Below are 18,033 nucleotides of genomic sequence, written 5' to 3'. Positions count from 1 at the left end.
AAATAACAAGTGTTGGTGAGAATGTGGAGAAAATAGAACCCTTGCCGAAACCGGTTTGGCTCAGTGGATAGAGCATCGGCCTTCCGACTGAAAGGTCTGGGGTTCGATTCTGGTTAAGGGCATGTACCTTGGTTGCGGATACATCCCCAGTGGGGGGCGTGCAAAAGGCAGCTGATCGATGATTCTCTCTCATCGATGTTTCTAGCTCTCTATCCCTCTCTCTTCCTCTCTATAAAAAAATCAATAAAATATATTTTTTTTTAAAAAGAAAAGAAAATAGTACCCTTGTTGTTTGGTACAGAAATTGGTGCAGCCACTATAGAAAACAATATGGAGCTTTCTTAAAACACTAAAAATAGAACTATCATATGATATAGCAATTGCACATCTGGGTATTTATCCAAAGAAAATGAAACACTAACTCGAAAAGACATATGCACCTCCGTGTTAATTGCAGCATTATTTACGGTAGCCAAGACATGGATGTGGAAGCAACCTATGTGTTCATCAATGAATGAATGAATGAATGAATGAATGAATGAAGAAATTATATATATATATATATATATATATATATATATATAGTATTCTAAGTTCACCAAATTCATTATGATTGAAAATACTCAATCCCCCCCCCCCCCCCCCAACAATCATCCCACCCCTGGTCAAAGGATGCCTGATATTTAATTTAATTCTTCTGTTTTTTTATGTCCATTTATATATATATATATATATATATATATATATATATATATATATATATATATTGGAATATTATTCTACCATAAAAAAAGAAGGAAATCTTGCCTCTCTAGTGGGAATGAGCAGAAAAAAAGGCAAGTTGTGAATATTTGTTGGGATAACCAATAATGTATTTGCCAGAGAGTGTGTGTTGAAGAGAATAATCTTGTGGCTTGTTATTAGGAAGAAGTAAGATATGGAACCTTGGGGGTAAGGCTCATGATTGCAAACATTTCCTCTAATAAAGTCATTAAATCACAGTTCTTGTGTTGAGTTAAAACACCTATTCAGAAGGCAAATAGCCCTATTTTTCACCCAGAATTGGCCATAAACCTTAACTAGTGCTATTTCCAGGCCTCAGTCTTCCCCACCATAAAATAAGAATAATGTTTATTCCAAGCCTCACCTGAATCCTTTCATTCAATCATTCATTTATTCAAAAACTATATACTACACACCTACTATGTATCAGGCACCATGTTAATGCTGAAGACACACAAATAAGTAACAGAACCCTTCCCTGGTGACTCCCATTCTAATGGGAAAGGGAGGCCAGGGGCATATTTATTGAACATTGCTGCGTGTTGGACTATGGTGGGAGCTTTATATTAAAAAGATGTATATATGATATATATGCTATGCAAACAAGTAATAGAATAGGTAGAGTGATGCAATAGAAGTATTTATAAAAGTGCTTTGGGACAGAGTAGGGGAAATGACTCATTCTGCCCCGGGAATTGGGAAGGCTTTACCAAGGCTATGAAATAGGAGATAGGGCTTGAAAATGAGCCAAACTTTGCTGGGCTGGGGACTAACTCCTGGTGCAGGCATAGCTGACTCACAAGCATTGATGGCTTCAAAGGAACTAGTGTGTTCCCAAAGGGGCAAGTAGCTCACTCTGCTGAGCCTTCGCTGGTGGGAGGTGATGTGGGATGCTGAAGGTGGTGGCTGCAGCCAGGTGGTGAGGGGCCTCAGAAGCCAGGTGAAGGAGTTGAGCCTGGGGGAGCCATTGGCATACAGGGCAGGACCTGGTCAGACTTGTGCCTCAGACAGATCGTGCTAGAACCTGTGAGGAGGGGCTTCTGGAATGGAGGGAGGCTGGGAGCAGAGAAGCTGTTTGGGAGGGTTTTGCAAATATCCTGGTGAGGAATAATGACACAATGAAGGCACTAGGGCTCCTTTTTTATTTTATTTCTTCCTGGTTTCCAAAAGTCATTGAAAATCAAAGAATAGAAAAAACTTTACATAAAAATATGTCAATTTTAGCTTCCACATGGCTGTCCACACACACACACACACACACACACACACACACACACACAATAATTGAGGGATGATATCTTTCTATTAAACCTGCAGCACGTGACCCCAGTGACCCCAGGGGTACCCAGGCTGATTTATCCAGTGCACTGTGATGGGGTGGAGTATGGTGCCTGTGAGCTTTAAAATGTGCAACCAGTCAGGCTGGTGTGCCTCTGTGGTTGAGTGTTGGCGCATGAACCAGGAGGATGTTGTTTGATTCTCCCATCAAGGTACATGCCTAGGTTGTGGGCTTGATCCCCAGTAGGGGCATGCAGGAGGCAACTGTTCAATGATTCTTCTTTTTCTTTTTCTTTTTAAAATATATTTTTATTGATTTTTTACAGAGAGGAAGACAGAGGGATAGAGAGCTAGAAACATCGATGAGAGAGAAACATCTACCAGCTGCCTCCTGCACACCCCTCACCGGGGATGTGCCTGCAACCAAGGTACATGCCCTTGACCGGAATCATACCTGGGACCTTTCAGTTCACAGGCTGACGCTCTATTCATTGAACCAAACCGATTTTGGCCAATGATTCTTTTTCATCATGAATGTTTCTCTCTCTCTCTCTCTCTTTCTCTCTCTCTCTCTCTCTCTCTCTCTCTCTCTCTCTCTCTCTTTCTCTCTCTCTCTCTTTCTCTCTCTGAAATCAATAAAAACATATCTTTTTTATTTTTATTTTTTTATACAGCCACAGGACACTCAACACTGTCCCATGGTGGTCTCTTTACTGTAGGGTTACCATAAATATTGCTCATGCACAGAGATTAGAATAGGCATGTATATCAGCTTTTATAAATATGTCTTCATCAATAGTTTCTAGTTTAAATATTTGAAAGTAGTTTTGAAAACTTTTGATCATCAAGACCTGGGGACAAAACATGCCCCCTCTTTTTCTGGAATGCCTCCTCCATGCGAGAGCAGCGAGCTGGAGGACCGCGGTTACAGCTGGCTGCTTTCCGTGACAAAGGGGCCAGTCCCGTTTCAAAAAGGCAGACCATGGACGTTCAGAAGCTTCGCCTTGCTGCGTGCCCATCACAGGTCTCACCCTAGAAATAGACAGACAGCTTGGGTGGCTGGTTGGATGTATTGAAAGACAGAGAGGAAGAAATATATATATATATATAAAAAAAGATTCTGAGATAAGTTGGACAACCTCTGGAGAATGATTGGATGGGTTAAAAGACTGAGCGGGGAAGAAGGGAAGAATCAAAAAAAGTGACTGAAGTTTCTCATGTGGCATTTGGGCGGTGCCATTCACAGGAAATGTGGGAGAATGTGGCATCTGCTGAGGAATGGGCCTTTTACTTCAATACTTGTCTCGTCCGTAATACCCTTCCCACAGCTTCATCCAGCTGTGATTTCAAATTCATGTTCTGGGATAAGGATCCCACTGGCTGTGATTGCCTTGTGCCTGGGAAGTGAATGCAGAGAGCAGGTGGGAAGAGAGCTGATCCTTAGATCGGCCACGGATGCCCTCGTGGTGGCTCTGGCCCGCTCACCACTGCTGCAGGCTGTTCTTTCTGCTTCGCTGAAGCACAGCCTTCATAGTTTTAATAGATTTTTAAGGACAGTGGAAGGGATTGGACTTTTCATGATGCTTCAACTTCTCAAGTGCATGACTAATACTTGAAAGAATTAAGAGACTTCTTTATTTTGAATTGCATCTACTTGTTTGGTATGAGGCTCAATTAATTCATGCTTGTTGTGAATGTATTGGAAGACCCTGTACCCTCTTGACCTCTCCTTGTAATTAAGACTATCATCCTGCTTTGAAGCACTGTTTTGATTACACACTATAAAGGAACTTCTAAAACACCCTCTCATTGCTGTGTGGTTGAAATGCCCACCGCTTGGACTCCAGGACAGTCATCTCAGTGGTTCTTGTCCCCAACAGATCAATGGCCCATCCTTTCACCTTCCTTTTCCCTCACCCCACCCCCCGAAATCCTGCCCCTTCCCCTTTAGAATTTCTCATTCACATATTCCAACTTTAATAAGACTAGCTCTTGTTTCTGAGTTCCAAAGAGCAGTGTTTTAACAAACCCAGCAATCAATGGGCCTTATCGCTGTTGGCATTGATGGCAAGTGCCTCACAGCAAACATTTTTGCGATCTCACTGTCATTCCATCACTCCCCGCCACCTCTCCCTTTCCAAACACCCACTGGATTTGTTTCTCCTTTCCTTAGACTATATTATCTGGTAAAGTCTGCATTCAAATTCGGTCTTTTAGTTGATCCAGTCACAGTTTTAACTAAATTGCATGAGATGAAATTCTTTGTTCCGAAGTTGTCTCTGACTGGTGGCCTGAGAATTTCACCTGCTTGGATCTTATGAGAAGTCTTTCCACTGTGTAATTATCACCACGTGGTGCCCGGCTTTATAAAGCAGCACTGTGCTTTAAGAAGATTCACAGTAATTTGCTGAGGTAAAGAGCAAGATAATAACCCAGTAAATTATTTGTCTTCTTCAAAGTAAGGCCTAAAGGCCTTTTAGTGACCAGGCGGCTGTCCTCATGGGAGCGTCCTCTTCCCTCTTTTTGGTACTTTCTCTGTCACCTGTCTTCTTATCTAAATATATACAGTAGGTACTTGGGTTATGTTGAAGATCCGTTCCTATGGCACAACGTAACACAATTTTCGTCGTAAGTCGGAACCCACCTACATAAGCACCTACGTCACTCACATGGAGCACATACACAGCAGTAATGAAGTAAAACAGTAAAAAAAACCTTAAAAGAAAGGTAACAATTCCTGACCTTGTGGTAAATAATAAAAAACATAAAGTATATATGTACATACGTCAAAATGATGGAACTTTATTTTTATAAATAAATGGGAGATGGTGATTTATTTATAAAATTATGTACATTGAGTCTTACGTAACTTGAGGACTGCCTGTATATAAAAGCCTAAGCAACCATTTGACCCCTAGACCACTCTATTGGTAGCTATGATGCACACTGACCACCAGGGTGCAGACACTCAACGCAGGAGCTGCCCCCTAGTGGTCAGTGCGCTCCCACAATGGGAGCACCACTCAGCTGACCAATGGGCGCTAGATGCTGGGCTCATGGCTGGTGAGCATAGCTGCAGTGGCAATTCATGTCTCTCCCATGGACACTCCCCCTGCGCGCCCCTCCCCAATCAGGACCGGACTAGGATCAGGACCAGCAGCGGGACTGACTGGCACAAGCCTACTACTACTTCTTGGTCACGTGTGCGCCAGTATGGTCCTGGGATGGGCACACAGAGACTACAGTGGAGCAGCAGCAAGCCTACTGAGCAGTGATGGCGGCAGGCATAGCAGGACTGGGATGGACAGCAGCAGAATGGCACCTGCCCAGGCTCAGGCTCTTCCCTGGCCGCCTACCTCTTCGTGCACTACTACAACCCTCAGGGGACATAGGACTGCTGGTTTCAGCTGATCCCCACAGGCCAGACTGAAGGACCTCACTGGTGCATGAATTCGTGCACCAGGCCTCTAGCATTATTCTAAAAGGACTAGAGGCCCGATGCAAGCGATTCATGTCCTCGGGGGTGGGAGGAAGGGAAGGGCTTCCTCAGCCCAGCCTGCACCCTCTCACAGTTCAGAAGTCCTCGGGGGATGTCTGACTGACAGCTTAAGCCATCTTTAGTGCTGCCATAGAGGCAGAAGAGGCTCCCACCACCACAGCTGCATGTGCCAGCCAGAAACCCGGCTTCTGGCTGGGCAGTGCTCCCCCTGTGGGAGCTCACTGACCACTAGGGGGCAGCTCCTGTGCTGAGTGTCTGCCCCCTGGTGGTCAGTGCACATCATAGCAACCAGTCATTCCGCCATTTGGTTATTTGGTTAATTTGCACATTAGCTTTTTATATCATGTAGGACAATCTGTTGGAGTTCAGTGAAAAGAAATAAGTTTGAGAAAATTCAAGGTAATCCTATGGATGATGATGAGAAAATTAAAAAAATTTAAGTTGATAAAGAATGTATTAACATCCACTTATTTCATTTATGGCTGTGAATTATATACAGATAACTTGTGGTGCTCATTGTTTTCTGAATGTAAATCCCAAGAATTTAAACCTTGGGGTAAATTCAGGTTGTGCAATCTTGCATTAGGGTGTTTTTGTGGAAGAGTGTTTTAGTGTGTTCATGCTGCTATAACAAAATACCACTGACTGGGTGGCTTATAAACAACCTCGATGTATTTCTCACAGTTCTGAAGGCTAGACACCTAAGGTCAGGGTGCCAGTGTGGGCATGTGACCTCTTCTGGATCGCAGATATTTGTACTGTGTCCTCACAGGGTGGGAAGAGTGAGGGAACTCTGGGGCTTCTTTTATAAGATCACTAATCCACCCTCATGACCTAAGCACCTCCTGGAAGCCCCACCTCCTGATACCATCACTTTAAGGATTAGGATTTTAATATATGACTGTGGGGGAGGGGCACAAACATTCAGACCACAGCAAGCAGCTTGCAGTTGTCATCACGGATTCTCTGTAGCATAAGTTCCTCATTAAAGACTTTGTGTAACCCTTCTGAACACAGGACAAGACTTTTCCCCATAAAGGGCAGGGAAAGGGTATCTCCTTTCAAGGAATCTATCCATTTGTTTTCTCATCAGAATCTAAGATTCAGCATTCTTGATTTACTTACTACCTTGTAGCAAAAGTCGACATTTCTGGAATTTTAACTTGCAACTCAACCATTGACTTGTTCCACAGTTGTTGTTTTTTTGAGTACTGACTGTTCGGTGGACACAGTGCTAAGCCATGCTACCCACCTACTAGAAGGTTGGGCCAGCTGCCCTTTGGTGAGGAAAGCAAGAAAACACCGGAGACTGGACTAAAATTGGGATAAATTTGCCACCATAATGTTCAAGAATAGCCTTCTCAGAAACAGCACATGAGCATGAAGACCAGCGGTTACGGGGACTTCTTTGTAATTACCAGCCACCATCGTCGAAGGAAGCCTCAGCTTAACTCCTGAATGTTGACTAAACTGAAATTCGTTCGTGTTGCCTTGTTTATTCCTCATGTTCTTTTGGTGCAGAGACAGAAAAGCTCGTGCTAGAGGCAGGCAACGGATTGCCCTCCTGGAAATTCAATGACCAGCTTTTCCCCTGCGATGTGTGTGGGAAAGTCTTTGGCCGACAGCAGACATTGTCCAGACACCTCTCGCTGCACACAGGTGAGTTGGCCTCACTGCTGGGCCTTCCCGGGTCTGGATCGCCAGCGCCTCCATTACCAAGAAGCTGAGCTGTAGATAATTATTTCAGGAAGTGATGGGAGTGTTTTATCATGACCTCCTCAGGCCATTTAACCGGGCGTGTTCAAATAAGGCCCTGGATAGGGTTTCTTGTTTGTATGGAAAGACTCCTAGAGTTCAGGAGGATTGATGAGAAAAGATGCATATTTAAGCATAGTTCCCTCAACTCTAAGGAATGTATTGACCTTGTTGGCACAGGGGATGGATCTGTATCCCATCTTATTGGGCTCATCTTATTGTAGGAGGGAGCAGTAGGGACACCTTGGTGGAGGAACAGGTACTGTTTTTGTTTATATATAATAATAAAGAAATACGGTTGATTCTGTGTGCTGGGAAAGTGAAAGCAACCAAGTTCAGGAGTAACTTAATACAGAAAAAATAAGTGAAGACAAAAAGAAATACAGTAGAATCTATTGTAAACATAAAGCAAAATAGAAATAATAAAATGAAGTTTTCCATATTTACACCCAAGATCAGACTTTCTAAAAGTTCAGATGTATCCTATTTATAGGAAATGACAAAGAAAATAAGTAGAGATTTCCCATATCACATGAAATTCTAAAGAAGGCAGGACAGGCAGTATTAATATGACAAGATATATATATTTTTTTTCACTAGACAAAATTTAGTCATATACTTAAGCCCCAAAAAAATTTTTACATGTTCAGAAAAGTGGAATTTTATAGGTCACATGCTCTGCTCATACTCAAATGAAATTTAAAATAACCAAAGGTCAATAAAATGCCCTAGCTCACCAGGTCAAAGAAAAGGAAGAAAATAAAAACTCAAATTGTAGACATCTAGAAGAAATGAAAAGGGGAACACTTCATTCCTAGGCCTGTAACAAAAACAGCTTCAGCTGTGGTCAGAGGACAATTCATGGGCTTAAATGTTTTAATTAGAAGAGAAGAAACACGGAAAGGAACTTAGCATGCATATTAAAGAACTAGTAAAAGAGCCCTCGCCAGTTTGGCTCAGTGGATAGAGCATTGGCCTGTGGACTGAAGGGTCCTGGGTTTGATTCCGGACAAGGGCACATACCTTGGTTGCAGGCTCCTACTTGGCCCAGCCCTGGTCAGGATTATGTGCAAGAACCAACCAATCAATATGTCTCTACATTTTTCCCTCTCTCTTCCACTCTCTCTAAAAATCAATGGAAAAATATCCTCGGATGGGGATTAAAAAGAACTGGCAAAAGAAAAACAAAATCTAGGAGGAAAAAGACCACAAAAAAAGATTAATTTCTTTAATCCTGACTAAGAAAGGAAAAGGAAGCAAAACTATTCAAAATAAGGAATGGAAAAGGAAGCCTAATCATTAATGCTATTAAAGAATTTTTGGAGAATAAGGGCAACTCTATGACAAAAAGAAAAGAACTGCTAAAAACGTAGATGGCATAACTAATTTAAGCAAAATTCCAAAATTGACCCCAGGGGAGAAAAATTAAAAACTTAAGTAAATCAGTTACCAAAGGGAAATTTGGAAGGACGATGGAGATAATATTATTGATAAAGGTGTCAGGTCCAGATGGGTTCTTTGTAACCTTTTGAGGGTAGGAAAGTCCAGTATTACTGTATTAAACCTTTCCAAATGATAGAAAAAGAAAGTTCAGCAATTCACATTAATACCAAAATTAACAACCTTGCTTACTAATAATACAAAAGCAAAAATTCCAGAGAGGACTCTTCTATCTGCACCTCAGGGCCCCTTTCCTGAGCCGCACTGAGCCCAGGCCAGCAGCCCCTCAGATGTTGGGGGCCACTGAAATAATAGCCATGCCTTCCATGTTGTTGTGGGGAAGCTTGTCTGTGTCCTTCCCTGGGAAGCAGACAAGACAGGTGTCTGTCTTTTCGGAGGCCAGCTCAGTCTCTCAGAGGAAGAGCACTGAGGGCAGAGCATAAGGCAGCCCCTGTCTCCCGCCGCCCTCCGTCGCCTGGATCTGCACAGTGGAAGCAGGGGCTGCTCCTTTTACTTTAATTTGCTTGACTCACCAAATGTATTCAGACGGCCACTCTGGAAACAGTCCTCAAACACTGTCAGTGCTAGGAGAGAGTTCCCATTAAGAAAGTAATTGAGAAATTTTATTTTATTTATGTAAAATGTGAATTTCCAATTCAATTACTTCACATGAGTCATTTTTTATTCCTTTAATTTCATTAGTTTTTTATTTCTTGGCTGACCCAGGCCTGGAGCTTAGGGAAAATGATGGAGCTTCTTTCACTCATGAGTCTTGCGAACACAGTTTCGCTCCTCCTTCCCTGGCTTAGCACCCACCCACACCTGACACGTGGGGAGGCATGTGCTCACACACACACACACACGCACACGTACACTCACACTCATACTCACACTCACAGCACACTCTCATGGGCACACACGCACACACACACTCACACTCTTATGCATACACACACACACACTCACACTCACAGCACACTCTCATGGGCACACACGCACACACACACTCACACTCTTATGCATACACACACACACACACACACACACACTAATATGCTTTTAGCTCGCCTTCGCCTGTGGGGGTCCAGGAAAAGTATTGTAGATGATCCCATTGCCTGGAGACTTTCTTGTATCTTTGGAAATGTTAACACAGGAGTGACCTGCTGGGTAAAGACTTTTTAGAGACTTACAATTCCAAGGTGTTCCCTTTGTCCCCACTTGAAATGAGACTTGAACACCCTCTCCCACCCCCCCACTCTTCCTTGATACCCTTAAGTGGTCTCTTGCAAGGTGGCGGGATTTCATTTCTCAGGTCAGCTGGGGGTTTTCTGCTCTTTCTCCTCCAGAGGAAAGGAAATACAAATGCCACTTGTGCCCCTACGCTGCTAAGTGCCGCGCGAACCTGAACCAGCACCTGACCGTCCACTCGGTGAAGCTGGTGAGTACGGACACTGAGGACATTGTCAGCGCCGTCACCTCTGAAGGCAGTGACGGGAGGAAGCACCCTTATTATTACAGGTGAGCTGGGGCTGGAACCCTAGGCCAGCCTTCCCACCCTCCCTGCCGGCTGCGAGGCAGGCCTGACAGGCACCTCTGCTCAACAGACGCTCTGACCTGCATTGTCATAGTTGCTTTGCTTAGAGGAGACCCTACGGTTGCAATGACTCCCCTGCCATGGTGCCCTGGCAGGATGAGTTGAAAGGGAAACGATCTGAGAGGTGGCTCTCGGTGGGGAAAGAGGGGAGCTCCAGAGAGCGGCAGGGTTCTGGGGATTATGAGCTTCCGGGGCTGGGCAGCTGGCAAGCTCCTGCCCTAGTAACTGAGCACTTTGCTGCTTCCTGAGAAGTATCTGAAGGAAAGCAGACTAGGAAAAATAAACCCAAGACCCTGAGGAAGTACCCGTGAAGTTATAGCTGCTTCTCCTCGAATCGTGTTTTGTCCTTTAGTCGCTGGAATTTTGTTTTTCCCCATTCTGGCCATAAATCAGTATTTGGTTTGGGTGCCATAAAACCCCAAATCTTACCCACCAGAGAGGCTGTAGGGATTGGTAGAAACTTGCATTTGCACGAAATGTCTCCATGGATGGGTGGCTTCTACCAGGAATTGTCACAGGCAGGATTGCCATCCAACGACCTGTGTGCTCTCACTGCTACCAAGGAGGTTTCCTTAGGCAGTGAGAGGCAGTGGAAGGTGGTGAGAGGCAGTGGAAGGTGGTGAGAGGCAGTGGAAGGCGGTGGGAGGCCGTGGGAGGCCGTGGGAGGCAGTGGAGGCAGGGGAGGTGGTGGGAGGCAGTGGAGGCAGTGGGAGGCAGGGGAGGCGGTGGGAGGCGGTGGGAGGCAGGGGATGCGGTGGGAGGCAGGGTAGGCGGTGGGAGGCGGTGGGAGGCAGGGTAGGCGGTGGGAGGCAGGGGAGGCGGTGGGAGGCAGGGGAGGCGGTGGGAGGCGGTGGGAGGCGGTGGGTGGCAGGGGAGGCGGTGGGAGGCAGTGGGAGGCAGTGGAGGCAGGGGAGGCGGTGGGAGGCGGTGGGAGGCAGGGGAGGCAGGGGAGGCGGTGGGAGGCAGGGGAGGCAGGGGAGGCGGTGGGAGGCAGGGGAGGCAGGGGAGGCGGTGGGAGGCAGGGGAGGTGGTGGGAGGCGGTGGGAGGCAGGGGAGGCAGGGGAGGCGGTGGGAGGCAGGGGAGGCAGGGGAGGCGGTGGGAGGCAGGGGAGGTGGTGGGAGGCGGTGGGAGGCAGGGGAGGCAGGGGAGGCAGTGGGAGGCAGGGGAGGCAGGGGAGGCGGTGGGAGGCAGGGGAGGTGGTGGGAGGCGGTGGGAGGCAGGGGAGGTGGTGGGAGGCGGTGGGAGGCAGGGGAGGCAGGGGAGGCAGTGGGAGGCAGGGGAGGCAGGGGAGGCGGTGGGAGGCAGGGGAGGCGGTGGGAGGCGGTGGGAGGCAGGGTAGGCGGTGGGAGGCGGTGGGAGGCAGGGGAGGCAGGGGAGGCGGTGGGAGGCAGGGGAGGCGGTGGGAGGCTGTGGGAGGCGGTGGGAGGCGGTGGGAGGCGGTGGGAGGCAGGGGAGGCGGTGGGAGGCAGGGGAGGCGGTGGGAGGCGGTGGGAGGCAGGGGAGGCGGTGGGAGGCAGGGGAGGCGGTGGGAGGCGGTGGGAGGCTGTGGGAGGCAGGGGAGGCGGGGGGAGGCGGTGGGAGGCGGTGGGAGGCAGGGGAGGCGGTGGGAGGCGGTGGGAGGCTGTGGGAGGCAGGGGAGGCGGTGGGAGGCGGTGGGAGGCTGTGGGAGGCGGTGGGAGGCGGTGGGAGGCGGTGGGAGGCAGGGGAGGCGGTGGGAGGCGGTGGGAGGCAGGGGAGGCTCGAGGGAGTGGAGGGCGTGCCACGCTGCTCCGTGTACCAGCCGCACTCATGTCTTGGCAAGGCTGTGCTGCATCCCTTTACCACAAGGAATCGTGAGAAGGCATGCAGCATCTGGAATCTGGAATCTTTAATTAACTCTCTGATTATTTAGCACCGTTATAGCGTGTATGGGATTGTTACATTATTCAGGCACTAAATCCGTTTAGCCCAGCGACCACTTCAGAGGCGTCCGAGGGAGCAGAATTTCCTAATGGGGAGGGCAGTGTGTACAAGCCCGTTCTCCGGGTGTGTTGGCCATGAGTGGGTAGCCTGCATTTAGAATATCGCTCCTCTCCCCCCGCCCCCTTTTCTTTCGTCCTCTCATGCAGCTGCCATGTGTGTGGATTTGAGACCGAGCTCAACGTCCAGTTTGTCAGCCACATGTCCCTCCACGTGGACAAGGAGCAGTGGATGTTCTCCATCTGCTGCACTGCCTGCGACTTCGTCACCATGGAGGAGGCGGAGATAAAGGCTCACATCGGCACCAAGCACACAGGTGACCACTCCCACCGGCCCTTCTCTCCTCCATTCCCTGCCGCCCCAGGCTGCCTGTCCACCTGGCAGGAGCATCCTCATCGCCACGTGACACTGGCACCTCCTTCCTCCGAAGGAAGAACGCCCCCGGGCGTAGCAGAGCCACACGTCCCTGTGGCCACAGCGCCAGGGCCAGGCACGGCTTGTGCCCCGGCTGATCTGACACACTCACAGGTGGGGACGGTTGAGAGGGACTGAGCTGTCTGTTTGCCATCATCATCTACTAACTGCGAGACCACTTTCCCAATGCCCCAGGCATGCACCTATGCACGCTGGGTCCCACATAAGCCTCCTAGCGACCCCTGAGGCCCATACTGCTGTTACCACACTACAGAGGCTGAAAGCTGAGGCCTCCCAGACGAGAGGTATTCTGTCCAAGGTCAACCTTAGGCTATGACTCCGGAAACTCAGACCAGAACAGTCATCATTCTAGAACCTTCTTTCTGAGCCGCTGACATTCTGGCAGCCCCACCCAAACCTTGGCAAAGGCTGGACCTCTCTGTTTTGCTGGGCCAGGCACCATGCACCTACCTCTGCAAGCTCTGCTCCTTGCATGACTCTGCAGCCCTGACACGCTCCGTGATGCCACGTAGCCCATCTGTTCAGGGGCAAAGACCACCAGATGCTCCTGAATCGACCCACTCTCTCCCTGGGCCGCAGCCACGCCTTTGCCAGGGCTCCCTTTCATTTCAGACTCTTGCCATTCTGGTTAATTTCTTCTATTTAATGAAGTTAACATTTTGACTTTGCCACGCAATTATCCTGTGGCAAGTGATGGTTACAAATGACACTGACGAGGAGTCATTATGTGAGGAGCAGGAAGAGCTCCCTGCCTTGGCTACAGATTACAAGCTGGGGCTGCTGACTGCGGGCCCGGTGCTGGAGCGGCCCCTCACATCGTTGGCACTTGAAAGATTCAGGGAGGGAAATTTCCCTGACATTTGTGCTGACGATGTGCATGGTCAAGAAGGATCTCTCTGTGCTTTCCTGGCCGCCCTGGCTCCGTGGTGCCAACAGCAATAAAAGCTTGTTTTTGTCAGTAAGTTGAGCAGCTCTGACTTGGAGGTCTGCAGAGAGCGGTTCTGCTGAGTGAGAAGGTGCCATTTTTACAGTCGGTCGTCTGACCATAACCACATTAGCGCCGTGGGCAGCAGGTGAGCCGGGAAACCCACGTCGAAGACAAATTAAATCCAGCATTTCTGGAGTGGCTGCTGGAGGGGAAGCCAGCCTCTCTCCCGTTTCCACGGGCTCTTCAGAGACTCTCTTTTCTGTTCCTCTCCCATTCTTTTAGCCTTCTCCACCCCACAGTACGCCTAAACCCCCAGCTCAGAACCTCCCTCCACCGCCCCCCACCCTACCTCAACAAGTCCATAGAAACCACAATGGCTGGAGGGGAGTTGGACTTCACAACTCTAATTTTGCAAGTCCTGTTCTCTAATTGGATTTACCTGTCACAGGAACAGGCACCTTTTCTTCTAGTGCCCTAAGGGATCTGCAATGCCATCTGGTTCCCTAAATGAACTTGTGATGAGCTTTAATCAACACAAAATTTATAATTGGTCACCCACAGAACCCACGTGCTTCCTCTCACTTCCTTGCGGGCTGCTCTTAGCCAAGGCACGCTTGGGAATGGGGTGTTTCTGCAGTGACCCCTCCTTATTCTCCTCCCTCTGTGGGCTCCTGTTCCTGCGGAGAACATCAGCAAGGGGGAAATATTTCTTCTGGTGCTGTGAAGTCCTCCATGCAAATCTTGCTGCAATTTTTAAAAGTTGTGATAATGGTGGTTGAGGGATTTAAATAGCTATTTGGAAAATATAGCCATCAATATTTACCTCACACTGACACCAAAATAACCTACACAATCCTTGTTTACTATCTGTCCTAGAAAGGCTTGAGGAAAATAGAATAGAATATTCATCAAACACAGCGAGGAAGATTTGTAAATGCTTAATGGATAACAAGAAATCACAAAGGATAAGAATCAAGAGATTGGACACATAAAAACTTTTTTTTTTTTTCAAAAGAAAGGAAGAAGAGAAGGGAAACAAAAAAAGAACCTACATTCTGAAAATGTGTTTGTAAAAATTACAAAAAGCTCATGTATTTATATAGAAAGTGCAAATAAATGGGTAAGAAACACTTTTGGTCTCTAGTTAAGAATTTGGAAAGAACATGAACAGTCAATTCACAGTTAAAAAAAAAAAAAAGTAAAAGCTAATTGCTTAACATAAGAAAAAATGCTCAACCTCACTGAGCAGTCAAGGTAAAACTCAAGAGTGGCTTGTCTTGCCCTGTTAAGTTAGAAGCACATTTTATAGTGTCACCCACTGTTGCTGGGTGCTGGTGGTACTCTTGTGTCTATGGCCTGCAAAGGAACAGAACTTGGGGAAACTATTTAGGCAATTTATACTAAGAGACTTGAAAATGTAATGCTCTGTGACCCAGTAATCCCATTTCTGGGAATTTATCTGTGAGGGGAAAAGTCAACCAGAAAAATATTAATTTTAACTTAAAATTTAATTTTAATGAAATATGTAAGTAGAGTAGGATAAGTCCACTCCTTGGATCTGCAGTACAGTTTCCCTATATTTTTCACCTTAACATAAACTATGGAGTTGCACTGAATTAGTTTGGGGAGAACTGACATCTTAATGTTGAGTCTCCTGAACCATGAATATTATATGCTTCCAGTTATTTGGATTTATAAGTACATCTTGAATTTATCATAGTGTACCATACCACTTCACATATAGTATAAGACCTCACAATAGCATACTTCCTTTTCTTCCCCACCAGCTGTTATGTTATTGTTCTCATATGTGTATGTGCTATAAATATTACATTATTAATAGTTTTTTTAAACAAAATTATTTTATTACTTTTTAAAGAGATTTAAATAAGAAAAACTCACATATTTACCCATGTAGTTGTCATTTCTGGTGCTCTCCATTCTTTTATGTAGATCCATTTTTACATTAGTGAAATTTCCCTTCTGCCTGAAGAATTGTTTTAACATTTCTCTGTAATTCAGGTCTACAGGTAATGAATTACCCTGTTAAGTTAGGAACACATTTTATAATGTCACCCACTGTTGATTTTATATATCCTTTTTCTTTTGCCTTCGCTTGTGAAATATGTTTTCATACTTTAAAGATGTTGTTCCACTCCTTCGCACTTGCATTGTGTACAGTGAGAAATCTGCTGTCATCCTTTTTTTTGTTCCTCTGCACATAATGTGTCCTTTTTCGTCTGGCTGCTCTTAGGACTTTTTATTTATCACTGGTTTTGAGCAATTTGATTATGATGTACCTTGTATAGATTTCATCATCTTTCTTATGCTTGGGACTCATTGCACTACTTGGATCAATGGTTATATGGTGTTCCTTAAATTTGAAAAGATTTTTACTATTTCAAGTATATTTTCCTGCCCTCCCTGCCCCATCAGGGACTCCAATTAAGCTTTTACTAAGCTGCCTGAAGGCATCCCATAGTTCACTGGGTGCTCTTTTTATTTTTGTGATTCTTTTCTCTCTTTCATCTCAGATAATTTCTATTGCTAGTATCTTCAGGTTCATGAATCTTTTCTTTACTGTATCTAAACTGTTAGGGGTCCCATGTAGTGTATTGTTCATCTCAGACATTGTAATTTTCATCTCTAGAAATTTCATTTGGGTACTTTTTTATATCTTCCATTTTTCTACTTAACTTTTTTTAATATATGGAATACAATTATATTACTGTTCTCGTGTCCTTGTCTGCAAATTCCAACAACTGGGTCAGTTTTCATTGGTTGATATTCTCCCCTTTGGGTTGTGTTTTGTTTCTCTGCATGCCTGAGAATCTATTTGAGTGTCAGACATTGTGATTTTTACCTTATTAGGTACCAGATACTTTATATTCCTATAAATATTTTTGAAACTTTGATCCTTTTGGGTCTTGCTTTTATGACTTGTCAGATGAGTCTGGAGCAGTGCCCCATCTAGGGCTAATTATCACCCACTACTAAAAGAACTTCCTGTTTTCTACCCACTGCCTTAGGAATTACAAGTTTTTTCCAATCTGGATGGTGGAAACAGGCACTGTTCTCTAAGCCTTTCAGATGGCTCATTTTCTCTCCAACACATGTTTCCATCCACACTCTGCTGAATACTCCCGGCAATCCTCTGCAGGTGTCTGAGTTCTTCCCCTTTAGTACACTGTCCTTCAACGTTCTGCCATGTTGATCTCCCAGACCACCAGTCTTATCTCCTCAAATCAGCAGGTCAACTGGGTTCCACCTCCACACCCTTCCCTACACTGCAGTCTGGAAGGTCTTTCCTGCCTCACAGGGGTCATTCTTCTTCATTGTCTGGTGGCCAATATTGTGAAAACTATTGTTTGATATGTTTCGACTGTCTTTTTGTTAGTTGTTTCAGTAGCAATGATAAATTCCATCTCTTGAATGGAAGCAGAAGTCTACTGACTCTAGATTTCAAGGGTCTATTGACCATTTACTGCTGACTTTGAGGGAGAATACAGTGCACTGATGAAGAACATGGATGCTAGAGTCAGACCAACTGACTCACCTCATTGTGGCTCCCCATCCTCATTTATAAAATGGGGGTGATAATAGTTGTGCCTCCCAGTTGTTGTTGTTTTTTTAGTATAAAATGAGACAAGGCATTTAAAGCATGGCCGAGATTCTGGAACTTGGCAACACTTTCAGTACACTTAGCTACCATTGTCATTTATTTTAATTATAGTAAGATATCCATAAACCTTCATCAAATGAATGAGGACCTGCTCTCGGCCCCAAGTACTATGAGTGTCATCACCATAGGTGGCTTCGACCTAGGACCCCAGCAGGTGCACTAGAGGAGCTGGAGACCACAGCTTATGCCCCCTGAATGATGATGTAGCTATGGGATACAACCCCACACCTCCCAATTTCTGTTTATGCCAGGGTTTCCATCTCCTGAATAACAGACTTGGGGTTTTATTTCTTTATTAGTGGAAGACAGGAAGACCCCAAGTGAATCAAACAGCCCCTCATCATCCTCCCTCTCAGCTCTGAGTGATTCAGCTAACAGCAAAGATGACTCAGACAGCTCCCAGAAAAACAAGAGCGGGAACAACCTGCTGGTCATCTCCGTTGTGCCCGGGAGCCAACCCTCACTGACTAGTGAGGAAAAGCCCGAGAAAGGTAAGGGAGGAGGTGGCGTGGCCTGCTTAGCCCTCCCCACTCTGGAGGCATGACCCCTTGTCAGGAGTGATGTTGGAAGTAGATATTGGGTCCCAGAACATTCCTTTTGGCTTGATTTGCACCCAATATGGGATGGAAGGATGGGGAGTGTGACACTGACTCCAAAGCTGTAACTTCCTTTAGCACAG

At 46.1% G+C, this 18,033-nt stretch overlaps 1 protein-coding gene across 5 annotated transcripts in view; it reads left to right on the top strand.

The window, feature by feature from the left end:
* The window catches only part of ZNF827 (zinc finger protein 827), a 163,417-nt gene that overhangs the window by 139,906 nt on the left and 5,478 nt on the right, over positions 1-18,033 (top strand). For all 5 annotated transcript variants that reach the window (XM_036423643.2, XM_036423646.2, XM_036423649.2 and 2 more), the window contains exons 9-12: positions 7,082-7,219; positions 10,102-10,273; positions 12,459-12,625; positions 17,654-17,845. In XM_036423643.2, coding sequence (XP_036279536.1) covers positions 7,082-7,219; positions 10,102-10,273; positions 12,459-12,625; positions 17,654-17,845 — 669 coding nt within the window. The remainder of the gene's footprint in view (positions 1-7,081; positions 7,220-10,101; positions 10,274-12,458; positions 12,626-17,653; positions 17,846-18,033) is intronic.

Source organism: Pipistrellus kuhlii, unplaced genomic scaffold (genome assembly GCF_014108245.1).
Source record: "Pipistrellus kuhlii isolate mPipKuh1 unplaced genomic scaffold, mPipKuh1.p scaffold_m20_p_8, whole genome shotgun sequence".
Taxonomy (NCBI): domain Eukaryota; kingdom Metazoa; phylum Chordata; class Mammalia; order Chiroptera; family Vespertilionidae; genus Pipistrellus; species Pipistrellus kuhlii.
This window is presented reverse-complemented; position numbering and strand designations above follow the sequence as displayed.